A 17,783-nucleotide genomic window follows, 5' to 3' on the forward strand; every position below is an offset into this window, starting at 1 on the left:
TGTTATCAAGCCCTGATCAATGCTCACTTAGTGTGTAGGCTTCAAAGAAGCTTAGCTTGCATTTCTCTGCTCTTTTTCTCATCATGGCAGTGGAGCTGCACGACATCCACCCCCTCTGAACCTGCACATCCTCCGGTCTGTGCCAATAGCACTTCAATCTGCATCTACTACAGGTACCTTAAGCTCTTTGCCATCATCAGACTCACGTAACTAGTAAACTTACGAAAAATGAAATAAGGCCTATACCCTATCATCAATGTCCTAGCTTAATCATTAGGTAGTTGTCCATTAAAAAATCTCTGAACCACATCTGTCGTATCTTCAAAGCATTCAATCATGGATAACTTGTTTAGTGAACCCCGCCAGACTCAAGTGCTCCAGTTAATGATGCACACGACTTGACCATTAAGCTCTCTTTAAGGAACCCTGTCAAGCTCAAGTATGCCTTACTATGTTTGCACACGGAATGGCCGTCAAGTCCTTTACTTCAAGTTCTGTTAGCAGAACCAACTCAATAGATGTGAAGATACTTCATCAATTATCCAAAGAAGTCAGTTGGAAGCCAACCATGTAATCTTATTGAATGCATAACCAAAAACTCTTCTGACTTAGCATAATCTAGCAAACAAAACCTTGTACCATGCAACCTGCTACATCAGATAGCTGGTACTCTTCAAATCTGTATCTGGCACTTTAGTAGCCCCCGGGATCAAACGGGAACCCAATCATTTGTCCCAATGTGAGCATTCCTTTAAAAAATTTGCACCATCCTCCAGGATCATAGGGAATATACAAGAATTTCCAATCATTACAACATAAACATACATTAACCCACAAACCTTCATGCAAACCGCCTGGATCATATGGCATATAAGTCAATTGCCCAGGACCATGCATATATCTGTCACCTCTTAGGTCAAAAGCTAGCTCAAAATCCCCTACATCATAGGGTAGTATCAGATTCCATATAGCATCAGGTAGCATCACATACTGCCATATCCCCTGTGCAACTGGCTCATCCAATTGTCGATCATCAATCACAGGTAAAAGCATTGGCAGTGCACCTTCACTCTCACTAGTATTGGAATCCCAATCATGCATATTTGAATACATCAAGTCTCTGGTAAAATCCTCTTCATTAGGCTCAAAAGATGCATCTGAAAACAATTCTCTATCTCGTAGAGGCTCAAAATCAAGTAGTGCATCATCTAACAACTACATAAGTTCATCATCTCTGCTGAATCTGAACAAACTGGCTCATGCATAAATCTGGATTGATTGATATCCTTAATATCTGTGTTTGAGAACCCTTCCAAAGCTTCGTCCAATAAGCACATAAGGTCCAGGTCCACTGCTTCAGAAGGTTCCTCAATCCTGTACATCTCAGGTTGCTGTAAACTAAGATTTTCACATATGACATGCATACTAAATACATCTGCTGTAGACTGCTCTTTAAGCCTTTCACCCTCAACCAGATATCTTTGCACTTCTGTAGCACAAAGTTCAGCATGCACATTGAAAATTTAATCTACTGCCCTGTCTGTATCATCGGCACAATGAAACCAATCATAGTCATCAACAAGAGATTGCACTTCACTATGCACCCCCTCTAAATCAGCATCATCAAGTTCATGATCATTCTGCCATAGTGTGAGCCCTGTGTCACAAATTCTTGATAGAGAAGAGGTTTGCTCCCCTTCTAAATCATCATCAAATTCAGGATCCAGTCTGCCAGATCGGTAGCTCTAGGTCACAGAAGCATGTCAAAGGAGGAGTCTGCACCCCTTCTGATTCGTCATCATCACATTCAGGTGCAGTTGTCCAATTTGGTAGCTGTGCTTCACAAAAGCTTGTCAATGAAGGAGTCTGCACCCCCTCTGAATCAAGCGCATACTCTTGCCTAGCCAAGTCCTCAAAATCTGGTACATCAAAATTTGGTAAATCTGGTATATCAAAACCCATGGTCTTGGTGCTCTCAACAACAGCCCTGCTTTGACCTATAATATTTGTATCATTAACCAACTGTTTGGCAAAACCTGTACCAGTACCTTCAATTACCTCTATGGTAGAATCTGCACCAAAAAATTTTTGCTCTAATTCTGGTTCAATGGCAAAAGTATCAGCTGTAACCGAATCTTGATGCATGTCTACCTGAATACGACTACACTCATTCACCTGCACATCTTCATGAGCTTTAGCCAATTCATTGTCTTGACCCCATGATTTCTTTCCTTCCTGTACTATAGGTAAATGTTCTTTGAAAAATTCACCTTGCGTAGAGTGAGGCTGTAGAGACTCACCGTCAAGGACTTCTACTTCATGCACAACATCTGCAAAACCCAACTCTGCATACACAGCTTCAAATATGTCTTCATCATTAGCCTGTAAGAAGGTAGCATCCTGCAGAATAAACTCATCAATCACATCTTCTAACTTTGATCGTACTTTTCCTCGGATATCTGCGCAGTCCGGTACACTTGAACTCTGTTCTTGATAGATTTCATACTCCTCATAACGTGCTTGCACAATAGCTTCTTTGAAATACTCCCAATCATTGTTGCAAGCTCTGGTAACCTCTTGAATCTGCTCCTTCACATCTGAAATCACTAACTGCTCAAAACTCTTCTGGTATCCCTCGTACCTTGGTTTCCAGCTCATAGCACTCAAGGTAGCCCTCTGGATCGTATCCATCAAAAAGTCGTGTCTCGTCGTATACTGCATCTAAAGCAGCATCCAAAGCTTCATCGATTTGATTTTTCTTCTTTACGGTCTCTATTTCAAGCAGAGATCCTTGAACCAATTGAAGCATCTTTGCAAAATCTAGAATTGTTGACTTATCATCAAAACCGTTCGCACTTAATTGTGCAATCATCTTCATCATCTGTCTAAATTCTCCATCTTTACCTCCCACCCCGGCTTGTTTCACGTTGGGTTCACCAAAGATGTCAGGGGATATGTGTTCGCTACGTGAGTCGGGCAGGCACCGGGCCTTTGGCTGTGGGAGGTGTGAAAGAGAGAGAACAAGAACAATTGATAGCTTTGCCAATCACCGCAATCATCAATTAATTGATCATTAACTTGAGTACAACTTAGTCCTTAGCCAACGCGGGCTGTTAACAGCGCCGTCACTTGGATCATCTGCTAATGAGGAGTTTACGCTCCCGCTTTACAGTATAACCGGGCTGTTAACGACACCGGACTTATCAGAATGTTAAATCAATTTCTAGGTGATGACGGTTATGTAAATTTTCCTCATGTTGCTTCTTCTGCTGCACATGCCCCGTGGATTCTGCAGTCTTCAATTCTGCTCACTGCCTCAATTATCAAGCTTCAATAGTTATTAATTAACTTGCTTTGTGCGCATGCACTTACTTATCTGCCGTTTATGAATTTTTACGTCTCCTCTAATCCATTTGCTATGATCGCCTTTGGTCCTCTGACTCTCTTTTTCTTGAATACCTTATCTTGTCGGAATCTACTTATCCGCTCTTGCCAAGCATCACTCTTTACCTTGCCGAGATCTTCTTACTCTTGAGTGAGAGAGTTCCTAGCTTTTCCGATTCAATTGTGAGCTTGAAGCCGAGCCTAGTTCCCTTATGCCTCCTCTTGATTATGGCCGAGAGAGGGAGATTGCTTGGTGCTCTTGTCTTCTTCCCGGATGCTTTTCTTTCTCGAGCTCTTTGCTCTCTCAAGCACGAGAGAAAGAGCGCCTTGATTGTATGAGAACGAGAGAGAGAGAGAGAGAGAGAGAGAGAGAGAGAGAGAGAGAGAGAGAGAGAGAGAGAGAGAGAGAGAGAGAGAGAGAGAGAGACTCTCTCTTGCTTACCCTCCTTCTTCCTTGCTTCTTGCCCTCGTGTTATGCCCTCCTGTTTGATAGCCCTCGTTGGCTTGCCTTCCTTCGTTAACTTGCCAATACCCTCATGCAAAATCCCCCTATTAATAGCTTGCATTCTTTTTGCAATTGCGCCGACGTCATTGACGTGGCATGGGAACCGCTGTGATGATGTGGCAGTGGCGGATTTTGAGCGGCTTCAAACGCGTCGCGGTTGGCACCGAATCAGGGCGCCATGCCATCCTCAGTCTTTTTCGTCTCTGGCTCACACTCATCAGAGCACCACAGCGCGCGCTACGTCCTCCTCTTCTTCTTCCTGCGCTCGTTGGCTGCTTGCTTGCACCATCCTTGCTTGGCTTCACACTTTTTTGGTTTTATTGGGTGGCCATTGGCCATGCCCTTTAATTGGGCGGCCAACTTTATTGAGTTATGGGCACCACACTTGATGTAGATTTCAACTAGGCGGCCTTATAGCTTTGTAAGGGCACCGTATTAGGTATAAATCTCGGACCCCGGCCAAGGCAATGCCAAGCACAACATTTTTCTCCAGCAGCAGTCCTTGACTAACAATATCTTCGTGACTTTTACTGTGCATACTAGCATCTCGAATAATGCCTCATGCTTCTAAGATGCACGTATAGGTGATTAAACTTTCCAGAAGTCCCTTTGCACTCGGTTGTTAATAGCTTGCATTAGCTTCTCAAATAATGCCAAAATTACCCAGCTCAACAGTGCCGACAACTGATATCGGCCTCAAGCGGTATTATCTGATCAAGCCGGACTCTGTCCGACGAGCCGTAAATCCGTGTATAACTCTCAAACTGCATAAAATGCATACAAACCCTGCTGAGGCTATAAAATCCCAGACGGCACTCCGATCGAGCGGACCTAACTAGTACGGAGCCGGCCCCTAGTGAATCTTTAACGGCCCATATCTTGGCAACCATAACTCCGATCGCTGATCTGAAAGGACGGACACGCTCCACAAAGTGAGCACTTCAGGCCGGTGCATTCATTTCAATTCTGTCACCTCAGCTGTAGTTGCCCAGGATCTGCAATCGACTTAAACTTCAAAGTGCCATAACTTCTTCACCGTAGCTCCAATCGACGAGCTATAAAGACAGGACGGTAGAGCACTTTAAGCACTGCAGTTTTAGGTCATAATCTTCCATCTATGCTCACTTCAAGAATAACACTTTTTAGCATCATTAAGGCATATTCTGGCTCTTTCAGTTGCATTTGACATACATTTAGCATTGAACTTGGCCTGTTACCAGGCCCTAATCACTATTCATTAATCCTGTAAGCTTCAAACAAACTTGATGTGCATTTTTTTGGCATATTTCTTAGCATGGGAGCGGAGCTGTACGACAACGGGTCTTGTTAATCTCCTTAGCTTGCAGATTAGCAAGACTTGATTTGACCTTCAGCCATCTTTGTGTTCTTCTTGAATAATTCTTCCTTCTTGCTTTGTTTTGGCTAGTTCTTCCACCTCCTCCTTCGGCTCCCTGTTTGCGTCCTCTCGAACCTTTTTCACTTTGGCTCCTGCTCATTTTACCGCGGATTGGATTCTACGCACCAGAGAGTGCCATGATCTAGGGTCAGTGTCCCCCACATCTTGCCTTAATTTGTAGAGGTCCGTCTTAGCTAACGACCTGAAAAGGGGTCCTTAAAGATATGATTCCCTGATACTAATTTTTTCTTCTTCCCCTTCGGGGAACATGCGGCTTTAATGCCCCTGGCTATATATAGCTTAAGAGGAAAGTGATCCGACATGCTTTTGCAGGTATTGACACATAGCATCGCATATGAGGGAAGCTAGTCAACTTGATGTGAGACATAACATCTGTCCAATTAGGACGTTGTGTTGGCATATTGAAGGCTTGTGTATGTCATGCCAGGAGAGCTACTCCACGTACTTGCATCCCACAGATTGAACAATGCCCATTTCTTGTAGAGTGCATGCCATTTGGATTTTTCAGAACCAGCTAGGAGACTAGACCATCCCATCTTGTCCTTGCGAGCTTCCTGGGGGAGTCACTTAGTAATTATGTGACTATAACATGAGTGCACCTGAAGTAGTTATTAATTTTGATTTTTCCTCACATTTTTACATACAGAAAGGTATCGTAAAATGGAACTTGGAAAGAAAGTTTACATTGAATAGAAAAAGGTGCATTTTTTTGGTCAAAAATTCACAGATGAGGAGCTTTAGAAATAGTCCTTGAATGCACGTGATATACACAATTTATATATAGTGACCTCCCCAAGGCGAGCTTCAACCATGTGGAAGTCTCCCATGATGCACCAGTCACCTTCGATAGGTTGATCCCTGAGGCCCACCCAAATTTTGGCTCTCCCCTTAGCATCACAGGGAGCATAGACGTTGATGATGGTGAAGGGCTGGTCTGCCCACTTGATCCTTACCCCAAGGACTCTACTTGAAGCGTGATTAAACACAACGTGAGGCTCCAACTCCCTGTAAAAAATGGAGAGCACCCCACTAAACCCCAAAGTGTCATCTCCATAGAACACCAACTTACAACCTACAGCCTGCTTCCTAGAGCAAGAAGCGTCAAGGTGGTGTTCCTGAATAAGCCAACAATTTGTAGCTGCTTTTCTAACTTCCTCCCAAAAGAGAGTGCTTTATGCCTTTCACATCCTAGGACTGAATATGTAAATCTTCCATCAGGGGGTTAGTGGGACAAACTCCTCCAGGTGTGAAGAACCATGCTTAGACTCCTCCCCTACACTGTCTTCTTCTGCCCAATTTAACTAAGAGGCGGACATCTCCGACGTAAGAAAACCCTTCAGATTCCTATCCTGAAGCACCTCAAAGACATTGGCTAGATTGATGGGGGCTTCTTGATGATCCGGGGGATTCTTCTTGCGATAGAAGTTGCTTCGTGCCAATGTTTTCACTCGCTTGCACTTGATGACCGATACTTGTTGCCAGCCTTCGTCCATCGTCCAGGGGGCCATGGAAAGACAATTTTTTGACGCGGCTTTATGGGAGGTTTGATACTAGGGAATGCAGCGAAATGCAAGCTTGGTGAGCTTGGCTCTTGATACTTGGTTCAATCGTCAAATGCTTAAGCGGGGTGTCCTTATGGGTGGCCATCTTGTCGAACTCGAGCACGTCATTATCCTTGTTGCTTTCGTCATCACCTTGCTTTGCAGCTTCAACATCCATGTTTGAAACGGTTGCTTCTTTGAGTGCGGTCGCTTGTGCGTGTAATGTTTTTTCCTCTTTGCCCTCCCTAGAGACATTCAAGTGGCAGTCTCTAGCAAAGTGTCCAAACCCATTGCACTTTAAACATGCTCCAAAAAATGTATCAAACCTAAGCGGGGTCACTTTCGGGCCTGCCCCTACATTGATCACCATGCTTCAAGAGGAGGTTTGCGAATACCCCAGCAAATGCATACTTTATTTGCCGTTGTCCCTAACTTCTTGTGTGTAGGTACGAACAAAGGGATACCGAAGGTGCTAGCAAGGTCTCCGAGGTTGTCCCATAACCATACTGGCAAGTTGACAAAGTCCACCCACACTGAGCATAGATCCTTGAAGGCCTTAGGGGATTTAAAGGACGGGTTCCATGGTAACATGCACAATGGGGAGCGGTTAAGGTACAATGGGCTTTTGGCTAGGATCTTGTCAATCACCATGCAATCATTGAACCTAACAGTGAAGAAACCTATGGTCAAATATTGGATGTAATCAATAGTTCCACTTGATTGAGAACCGCTGGACTAGAAATCCAGAATGTAAAACACACTCACACACTCACAATCGACAATCTTGGACTAACACATTGACTAGGTAACATATCCATTGCTCAGGAAATCTTTGCCTCAACTTAGCCTAGAGCCGGTCAAAAATCTAGATTAGCAAGTTGAAAATTAAGGTGAAAGTAGAAAAATCGATAAAACAAATTAAAAGAAACGGGTTCATAATCTTGGAAAATGAGAACCTCTATTAGTACTGTGGTTTGCATCTTTACAAGGGGGAAACTCTAAGCCTTTAGGGGAAAAGGTTTGTCAACACACGAGGGTATCAATCTGACTTTCATTTATGTCCCCCCCCCCAAAAAAAAATAATATTTTTTTTCAAAAAAAATCCCATCAATATTGTCATTTGATCAACTCCTCTTCGAGGTCGTAATTGCCTCTTGCAGTGATCGAATGTAAACTACACCTGCACACATAATGAAAAACGTCTATGGTAGTGCTAGCTCTGCCACATCAATAATCAAAATTTAGGCCACAAATGAGAACTCAACACACGAGAGGAATATGCAAAAGGGAGATTGTAATGGAGGACACGTTAGGAGGCAAAATTTAAGTAGTGGACAACAACTTTACAAATGGAGGCTGTAGCAGAGGACATGTAAGCTCTAGGAATGGTCCCCTGAGCGGGTATGTGACAGATAGATGGCGTGGAAACACACACACACACACACACACACACACACACACACACACACACACACACACACAGACTGTTTGGAAGCAATGAATCCAATCAAAATTTACCCTGGACGATCGGGAAAGGACAATAGCAAGGACAACTACTATCCATCCCAGTACCATGGGCTCTTGGCCTCCGTGATAGACATGACATTACTCGATAAGGATACATCTGCACGGGCATCATTTAACCCCAGCTCGATTGCATCAGCAAAACATTGCCTCCATTTCCCAACTTTGTGGATTTTGGCAAAGTTGGAAATCTTGTCTCACACCGTCGCCTTTTGCAAATGCAGTTGGGTGCATGCACATGAGTGCTGCGTGCTATTATGCATATCCATCCAGGAATGCTAACGAGAGGTAGAGGTTCTACCTCCCGTGTGAAACTTCTCTAAAGAGAGTAGCAATCATTTCCTCTCTCTCTCTCTCTGTGTGTGTGTGTGTGTGTGTGTGTGTGTGCACACATGCATCTCTTTCGACGTGGTGCCATTGTAAAAGCGTAGCAGACCCACCACCAAGCCCACCATGCCCTTGCGGAAAGTCCGTCGTCTATTGCATCGGCGTCATCGAAACTTCATAACTTTGGAGTAGTTGCTCTGCATTGGTTGCTCACCATTTTGGTTGAAGCCTTGCAACTCAACCACACATCTCCTCTGCTTTACTTCCCGTCCTCTCCAATTGGAGGTATTCATGCGGTATGTGCACATGTTGAAGATCAATGGAAGGCGACTGATAGCACCAAAATCCACCGGTTGTTGATTGCATGCGCGTGACCTCTCTCTCGCAATAAAAACCAAAGATGCCGTGCAATGTGAAACGAGGAGGGGGCGGGGGCTATGTGGAAAAGATTTGAGTGTGAACGCCGAGAACATTGGTCGTCTAGCTTTCCCTCGTGAAAAACGGATGAGTCTCTCTCTCTCCACCCACACAGGGAGACATGTTATACACACATGTATGCTTTCTCACGCAAAACATGTATTATGGAGAATGGGTGATGTCAAGACTAAGATGCTATCGTGGGGAAGGCATATGCTGAGAGCTCATGGATAAATAGCAACTGTGTGTACCGTAGGAGAGAGACAGAGAGAGAGGGAGAGGGATGGAGGAGAAGAGGCAGGGGCAGCTAGTAGGAGTGATAGTGTGGAGTGTGGTGGTGGTAGTTCTGAGTAGTGTAGAGAAAGGGGCGGCCTGGGGGTCGGATGGGCACTACCTCGTGTGCTCCATTGCACAGGCAAAGACTGACTACCTAGCCTTTTTATTTTTTATCCGTTGGGGACCTTTTGGAAACGGAAGTAATGGTTTGTTTTGTATTATGGTTCAATTGGCAGGGTTTGCTGACAGCGCCCACCAAGGAGGCAGTGGGCAGGCTCGTACCTGGGGATGGGCAGCAGGCCAGCTGGTGCTCGTGGGCTGACCACGTCAAGTTCCACTACCCTTGGAGCAGCCCCCTCCACTACGTCAACACCCCTCCTCACTTCTGCTCTTTCAACTACCAACGTAAGGTCTCCTCTGTTTTTTTTTTTTGTGTGCGCGCGTATGTGTGTGTGTGTGTGTGTGTGAGAGAGAGAGAGAGAGAGAGAGAGAGAGAGAGAGAGACGAATTTATCGTCCTTGGGAGGCCATATATGACCCATGGGACCAAAACATGCATACACAAGAGTGTGCGGGGAGGGAATTGGTTGTTACATTGAGGCAACGGCCCAAACCTCTGTATGATTGAGAGATTCCGAGAGATTCACACAGAGAGAGAGAGAGAGAGAGAGAGAGAGAGGGGGGGGGGGGGGGGGGGGGGGGGGGGGGGGGGACCTGAATAGACCACACTTGGAACATGTCGACCGAAGCAATGCCACCCCACTCCGCAATTGCTTAAACCGTCCTAACCTTACCCCTGGGGCATTTCTTGCAGTCAATGCATTCCCATAGACGACATTTCCCACATGAAGCTTGTCAAGCACTTCTTGGGTTTTTGTGAATTGACCACACTAACAACCTCATCATCAATTTGTTTGCCCATGTCAACTTCTTGCATAATGGTGCATTTAGTTTGCAAGCGTAGGTCATTAAATCTGGAGAGAAACCGTCACTCCAATTCACTGATAACAGCCAGGCTGCCAGCGCTTTATGGCCTTGCTCTTGTTGGGCATATTCCACAATCGATGCACTTCAAGAGAGCATTTCAAACATGAAGCTTGTTGGGTAGTTTTTGTGCTTTCGTGAAGAACCACACTTTGCATGCATGTCGACCAAAGCAATCCAAGCACAACAAATCTTTTTCCAAGAGTTTTTGACTAACAATCTAATTATAAATCTGCTAGCTTCCAGCTTATATTGGTCTCTTTGGGATGCAAGATGATTGCATCTGGATAGAAACCCTCCCTCTACATCTGCTGAAAACAACTCCAATCAATTCACTCTAAGAGACGATGCTCCCGACATGAAGTTTGTCCAACACTTGTGTGCTTTCGTGCATAGATCACAATTGACACACATAACTATCAAAGCAATGCCACACATGGCATTGTAAGCTGGTTGCATAATGCCACGTGGCTCAAAGATGTACGCACATGTGAATGCATGGAGATAAACCCTCACTCCGCATCTACTAAAGACAACCTAGTGCTTAATTGTGAGTGATCGGCGTATCGACTCAACAGAGAAGTGGCTAACATCGGCAAACATGGCCTCAGTACCGGTTATGCAGAGTATAATGCCGCCTAGCAAGATCCAAGCTTGCGTACCGCGAACCATAAAGTACCTGAATATGTAATATGGATTAAAAGCATAAAGCACGCTCCAATCATGCACTATGATGTTGTATATGCCAATACCACATATGCATATGAACCACAGCATGAGAAATGGTGCGAAAAGCCAGCCGACTTTCGCCGTGCCGAAACGCTGTAAGCTGAAAAGCACTATCAAGATCACAATGGAGATCCATGCAACTTCATTGGTGCTCAGCTTCGGGAATTTTGTCTGCATCCCATCCACTGCTGGAAAATAAGCAAAAGAAAAACACAAATGTATGAATGTGCACTCGACAATCTCTTCTTTATATGGACACAAAAAGTCTTTCGACTATCCACTTTCATGGGTCTTTTCATTTCCTAAACTCACCCTTCACTTATGCTTGTCCACCACCACTTGAGGTGTGCCTTGTGCTTTTTGTTTCCTGCATTGTCGTCCACCACACAAAGCGGACATCTTTCTCGATTCCCATTAATGACGTATTTTTCAAAATGTGTATTGCATACTACTCAGTCTTCGCTTCAAAAAACACATATTCACCACCTATATAGTGTAAGGACACTCTAAAGAGAAGAAAACGCTAAAGGGAAAATAAGCGAAAGAAAAACACAAATGTATGAATGTGCACTCGACAATCTCTTCTTTATATGGACACAAAAAATCTTTTGACTTTCCACTTTCATGGGTCTATTCATTTTCTAAACTCACCATTCACTGATGCACTTACGATGTTTTGAAAGGCTTTTTATTTTTCCGAGATTACGAAGACCTAATTCGATTTACAAATAATGATTCTTGATATATATGTATTTTGCTTTGTGCATAGCCTTTGCATGTGGGATTCAGTACCGATAAAGGAGGCAACACCATTTTGGTTCATTGGTTTGATAAGCAAGAAAATCTCCATCATGTGAGACTCTCATCCCCCTCTTTGCATAAGCATCTTGCAACTTCTTAGAGAAACTTTTACCTTTTTAATGCTTGATGCATATGAACAGGTTTGGGATACTGATATCATAGAAACAGCTCTAACGATGCTCTATGGCTCAAATGTACTAGCTTTTCAAGATGAGATCATGAGCAACGTAACGGTAGTATTCTCTTTATGTATGATGTTCCATCGCATATCTTGCAGAGCACAAACCTACCCTAAATGTCTAATTATCAAAGAGTCACAACTACAACTATCTTCAAGCTTGAATTAAGTAAACATTTGGTTCAATTACTTGTTACTATATTGCACCACCCATATGCAAAGCTTGGATTAGTTCAACATTACGCTTGTGCTCGCGTATGAGTGTAGAAAAATGTGCATGTGTGCATGAGAGAGAGAGAGAGAGAGAGAGAGAGAGAGAGAGAGAGAGAGAGAGAGTACCTTTGTATGGGATGTGTGTATGCTTTGTGTATATAAGTGAATTCTAACACTCTTACTTTGTCAACTAAGGAAACCAATATCAAGCAATGGAGTAGCTGCCGCAATAGCATGTTAGCTTGCCCGAACAAGTACGCTTGAATTTCATTTCCATTTTTTTTTCTTATTTGATTTCAGCAAGTGTTTGAAGGAAATTCAAGAATTAGTTGTGTGGATCTCCTCCATTAGAAGTATCCCTAAAATATGGTTACTAAATTCTTTTAAAGGGAACAAGTCACAAGCAAACTTTTAGAAGGAGCCACTTTTACTATTAGACTAAACCTTTGAGGACCTAGGATATTATACAAACTATGCATTAAGATAGTCCCTCACATGCAATATTCACAACAGGTAGAAATGTCTTTTAATGAAGTATGCGAGATGTCAACGCAAAAGGGATTCAGTAGCCATAACATTCCACACTAAAACATTTGAAACCATGTGTAGGAACATGGATGACCAAGTTGAAATTAGACAGGGGAAACCTACACCACTGTTACTAATGACACAATGTATTTAATATCTTTTTGCAATTCAAGTTATTAGTAGGGTTGTCATGTACCTTGCATTTACGCAACTCCTCCGCCTATCATAGTTCTTCAAGTTACCCATCTATTCATGTGCATACATGCTCAAAGCAAGCTCTCAAAGGAAGGGAACCTCTTGTCACTAATTTCAGTAAATTTCATGGACTATGAGGCCATGGATATTTTTATCCATGTATCTTGGTACTTTATAGAGAAGAAAAGATAGATTTCACAATTTGAGTTTTGTATATAGGGGTCAGAAGGTAATTTTGGTGCACGAAGGTGATGTCTTCCTAGTTCTACTAGTGAATCCCTTGAGTCTCATTGCTATGTTTGAGATTGAAGATTTTGCTATAGTAATCACATTATTTGTGCTTTTAGGTATGCCCAAGAAAGCATTAGCGTTGCTTGTAAGTGGGCCTATAATGATGCTCCATCTAGATCTTATTTAGGAGGATAGGGGGTTGTATAGAGAAGAAAATATAGATTTTACAATTTGAGTTTTGTATATAGGGGTCAAAAGGTAATTTTGGTGCACGAAGGTGATGTTTTCCTAGTTCTACTAGTGAATCCCTTGAGTCTCATTGCCATGTTTCAAATTGAAGATTTTGCTATAGTAACCACATTATTTGTGCTTTTAGGTATGCCCAAGAAAGCATTAGCGTTGCATGTAAGTGGGCCTATAAGGACGCTCCATCTGGATCTTATTTAGGAGGTATATTGATTAGAACTTTAATTTTTCATTTTTATGTGTCAAAACTCATTAGTCTTACTTGAAACTCATCTGAGAGTGTGTCTTATTTTTTAGCAGATAATTATTTCAACTCAAGATTACCCATAGTTCAAAACAGAATTGCTCGTGCTGGTGTGAGATTGGCCTCGATTTTAAATAATCTATTTTCAACCTAGCTTCACTATTTGAATAAATCCAACTTTAGCAATGACACATATAACTTGATAAATAATCCTAGCATCAATCCTCCTCTTTAAATGTAACTAGAGAGTTGCAAGTGAGTGCAACATCAAGGAGCTTATTACATTTTAGATTGTTTTCTTTGAATGTAATTGGAGACTTGCAATGCATGCGGAGGAGAATGGTCATTGTATATGCAAGCGAGAACTAGCCATCATGCTCTTCAAGAAAATTGCAAAAGAAAATATTTATATCAATCCCATGTGCAAGCTACATTTCTAACTTCAATTTCATGTATAACACACCCAAATTCAAATTCAAGCATACATTGCAACACTAGATCAAATTACAAGAAAAAGGAAAAAATAGAAATAAGGTGATGGTTAGTTTATAAGTGCGACCTCAAACAAAAAAAGTTTACAACTTTAATTTTTCTCATAGCAGGACTTTGTTTGGCGTGTCATTGACTAAACACTTTCACATATTGTGTATTCCATTATTTTGCTTTGAAATAGAGAACATTCCATGCTATCATTATGTTGCCAACACCATCGTGTTCAAAGAAATGAATCAAGGAAAAATTCACAGCTAGCTACAGAACGACAATAAAAACCTCAAAAGTTTGGTTGTGCTTGAAATTTCTTATTAAGAACACTATCCTTTATAAATATTCACCTCTAGATGTTATGTTGGTCATCATATAAATGTGTTTTCCATCTTTGAAAAGCATTACTTGAGGAGGAGCAATAATCTAGGTCTAAGGAGTAGCAAACTATTTGAAAGGGACAAAAGAATTTTGTAAAGACCTAAGTGTGACGTCCTCTCCTAGCACTTTTGCAAAGCAATACACGTGGTTGCAACTAGTAGTCATGCTTGCTTATTGCTTAGGGTTTAGGCCCCTCAGATGAGATTTGCAGGTCGGTTGCTAGGGTTGGGTTTGGGAAACCCCAACCCGTCGAGTCTTCAATGCTTTAACTACCTTGCTACTTTACATGCTTACCATTAGTCTATTTGTTGACATCCACATACTTTATTCGTAACACAATGATTGACATTGAAGAATGTGGAGGGTGCAAGTCATAAGAGTCGAAACATATGGCTTATGCTTGTTGGAGGGAACCTCTCATTGGGAGTCTTGATTGCTCTCATTAAAAAAAAAACTATTACTATTAATGCCAAGCCATGCCATAGCTTAGTGTTGTTTTACAACATCATCCGCTAGTGTCTTAACATGTGTTGGGACCTTTTACGTCAATCAAGTTTACATATTTGTCTACAAGTGGTGGTATCCTTGTGAGAGCATTCATCAACACGGGCTTGTCCCCCACGACGGAGACACTTGTTGAAACATGTCACAAGTCTATATATAATGGATGAGCAAGGGGATTGGCTATGTGATTGTTACTTGAAATTTCAATATTGGCATCAAAGACTCGTTAAATTTTTGTATGATAAGGTTTTCCCCACATTTCCATCAAATAAACGTGCTTTTCTTCAGCATACCTTCGAGGAAGTTTTTGAGTTATCAAACATGAGGTTTCTTGCATCGTTACTTGTTGATCTAGTTTAGGCATCTTGATGGAGGTATTGTTTTGTGTGAGGCATTACTACAAAGATCATGTTGACTGTGAAGCTATTGTTACACCTATGAAAATGGGGCATTCATGATTGTGGTGGTTCCTTTGTTGGTTATCTCATGTAGTCGTGCACTATGAAGATGGGCATACAAATTGGAGTGTCAACAACAAGCAAGTTTATGCATGTCCCATATATTAAGCATTGCTACTTGGGTGGCACTTGATATTTTGCTTTGTTGTATCCCAAAGTGGGATTACTCCCATCATAATTGCATGATCTTTTTGACTCATATTTTTTTGGTTGTTATGATACCCACATGTCCACAAAGTGGTTTTGTTTATGCTAAAAATGAATGCATATTTTGATTGAAAAAGTAGTCTACCATGGCCACTTCTAGTTATGAGGCTAATTAAGTACATAGCAGCTTACAGAGTGCTTATGACAATGTATGGTCAGATGCCATGTGCTTAATGTATGGGTTGAAAAGCAATATGTTACAGCTATCCACATGAATAGAGCCCATTGGCGATTACATAGTCCAATATCTCATGCTTGCAACATGTAGGTGCATTATTATTTTGTCAACCAAAGATTGTATATGAAAATTCAACTTGACATGTGTGCTAGTGCTTAAAAACCTTGCTCATTGATTTTGCAAGGATTTTCCTTGAGAGATGTTCAAAACTTTCTATAAAGCTTTGGGTTTCCTCCCCTTTTGTGTATTCATGATCAAAAGTCGGTAGGGCTTAGCACTCGCCTAGCACTACCCATACTTTGTGGGGAATCTCTCATTCATCATGTAATTCTCAAAGGTAATCATATATCATGCATAGGTAAAGTGTGAGCACATGCAGGACCTAAATGCCAAAAAAATTCTTCACTAGGTAGGCTTTTCCCTATGCATTGTATACGTTCCAATCATTCTGGAATATCCTATATTTTTATACTTCAAATTATCTTGATTCTTGTTGTGAGCCCTTTAGCTTCTCCTTACTCTTCAAGAAATGTGTACAAAAAAATTGTTATAAAGAAGATTGTGGATAGTATGATTTGTGTGACAATTACTAGGAAGATTTGTGCTTTTTGTCGAAGAGCCAATTTATGCAAGTTGAGAGCCAATGTTGATTACACATCTTTTAATGTGGAAATGGTACCATTACAATTCTATCGCTATACAAATGCTCACAAATGGAGATTAGGATGGTCGAAGTTTAGACAAGCAGTCACCCCTTGGATTCATGTTGTCTTTGATAGTGTTGTCATGACTTGGAGTAGCAAGAAGCAACCCATGATTTATTGTCAAGTACTAGAAGAGTTACAATCAAAACATTTTAGGTAACTTGAATGCAAAAGCTAGTTGAAAATGTAGGAGTTCATGTGATGTATTGGAACAATCTTGTGCTTACAATTGGCCAAGGATCTAGTCTTCCATGCACAAGCCAACAAACACATTGTAGTCCATTATCCCTTTATCAAATAGTGATTGCTGGTGGGCCTACATATATGATTAGTTAATTACTATCATCATGAAGGCCTTGGAAGCTACAAAGCTTAACAAAATTCAAGCAATGTTGGGAGTCCAACAAATGGAGCCAAGCTTGAGGGGGGGTGTGGCAACCTTTCACCTTGTGTGTTGTCTTCATGAGGAGTGTGTGTATGGGCTCAAACTCCTCCTCCCTAACATTAAAGGGTGGGATATTCCAAATCAAAGATGGAATGGAAATGGGAATACTTATAAAGTGTAAATGGAAGGTGTTCTAGTCATTACCCCTATAATGTGAACTACTAGTTAAGGACATTCTTGCTATCTTCTTGTGGAAAAAACTTAGAGTGGACTTGCAAGAAGATCCACGCCTTCTTGCATTTATCTAGTTTTGTGAAAGAGGTCATGATTTTGTGTAGACAAAAATAATAATAATGTCAAAAGTTAGTGGATGTGGGTCGGCTACCAAACCTCACCATATCAATGGTAGCAAAGCGAGAACCACATACACTAATCTGTCAATCCGTGGGATGTAGTAAGCTTGAATAATGCATGGAGGCTATGAAAGGGTGTCAATACTTCAAAAAACCCATCCACAACTTACTACTCTCACGTGTCAATCTCTAGGGAGTGTTAGTTACCAAAAGGTAGTCTTCGAGCTGCAAACACGCATTCATGTTTCACTAAGCTAAAGTGCTTCAAATAGAACTGAACTTGTTAGGATCGTAGACGAGAGCAATTACAACCTCTCTACAGTTTCAAGTCTTAAATCCAAAACTCAAAAAAAAAAAACACACATAATATCAAAGGCCTATTTTTAGCATA

General features: G+C 41.8%; 1 protein-coding gene across 1 annotated transcript; it reads left to right on the plus strand.

The window, feature by feature from the left end:
- The first annotated feature begins 9,401 nt into the window (after nt 1–9,401).
- On the plus strand, nt 9,402–14,172 carry LOC147459231 (endonuclease 1-like). The gene is made up of 7 exons (XM_086509795.1): nt 9,402–9,530; nt 9,628–9,796; nt 11,873–11,956; nt 12,045–12,137; nt 12,491–12,549; nt 13,626–13,699; nt 13,796–14,172. Exons 2-7 carry the CDS (start codon nt 9,680–9,682, stop codon nt 13,891–13,893), a joined length of 525 nt encoding a protein of 174 aa, XP_086365921.1. The 5' UTR covers nt 9,402–9,530; nt 9,628–9,679; the 3' UTR covers nt 13,894–14,172.
- The last annotated feature ends 3,611 nt before the right edge of the window (nt 14,173–17,783 follow it).

The sequence above is a fragment of the Adiantum capillus-veneris genome, chromosome 4 (genome assembly GCF_014529385.1).
Source record: "Adiantum capillus-veneris isolate H3 chromosome 4, ASM1452938v2, whole genome shotgun sequence".
In the NCBI taxonomy this organism is placed as follows: domain Eukaryota; kingdom Viridiplantae; phylum Streptophyta; class Polypodiopsida; order Polypodiales; family Pteridaceae; genus Adiantum; species Adiantum capillus-veneris.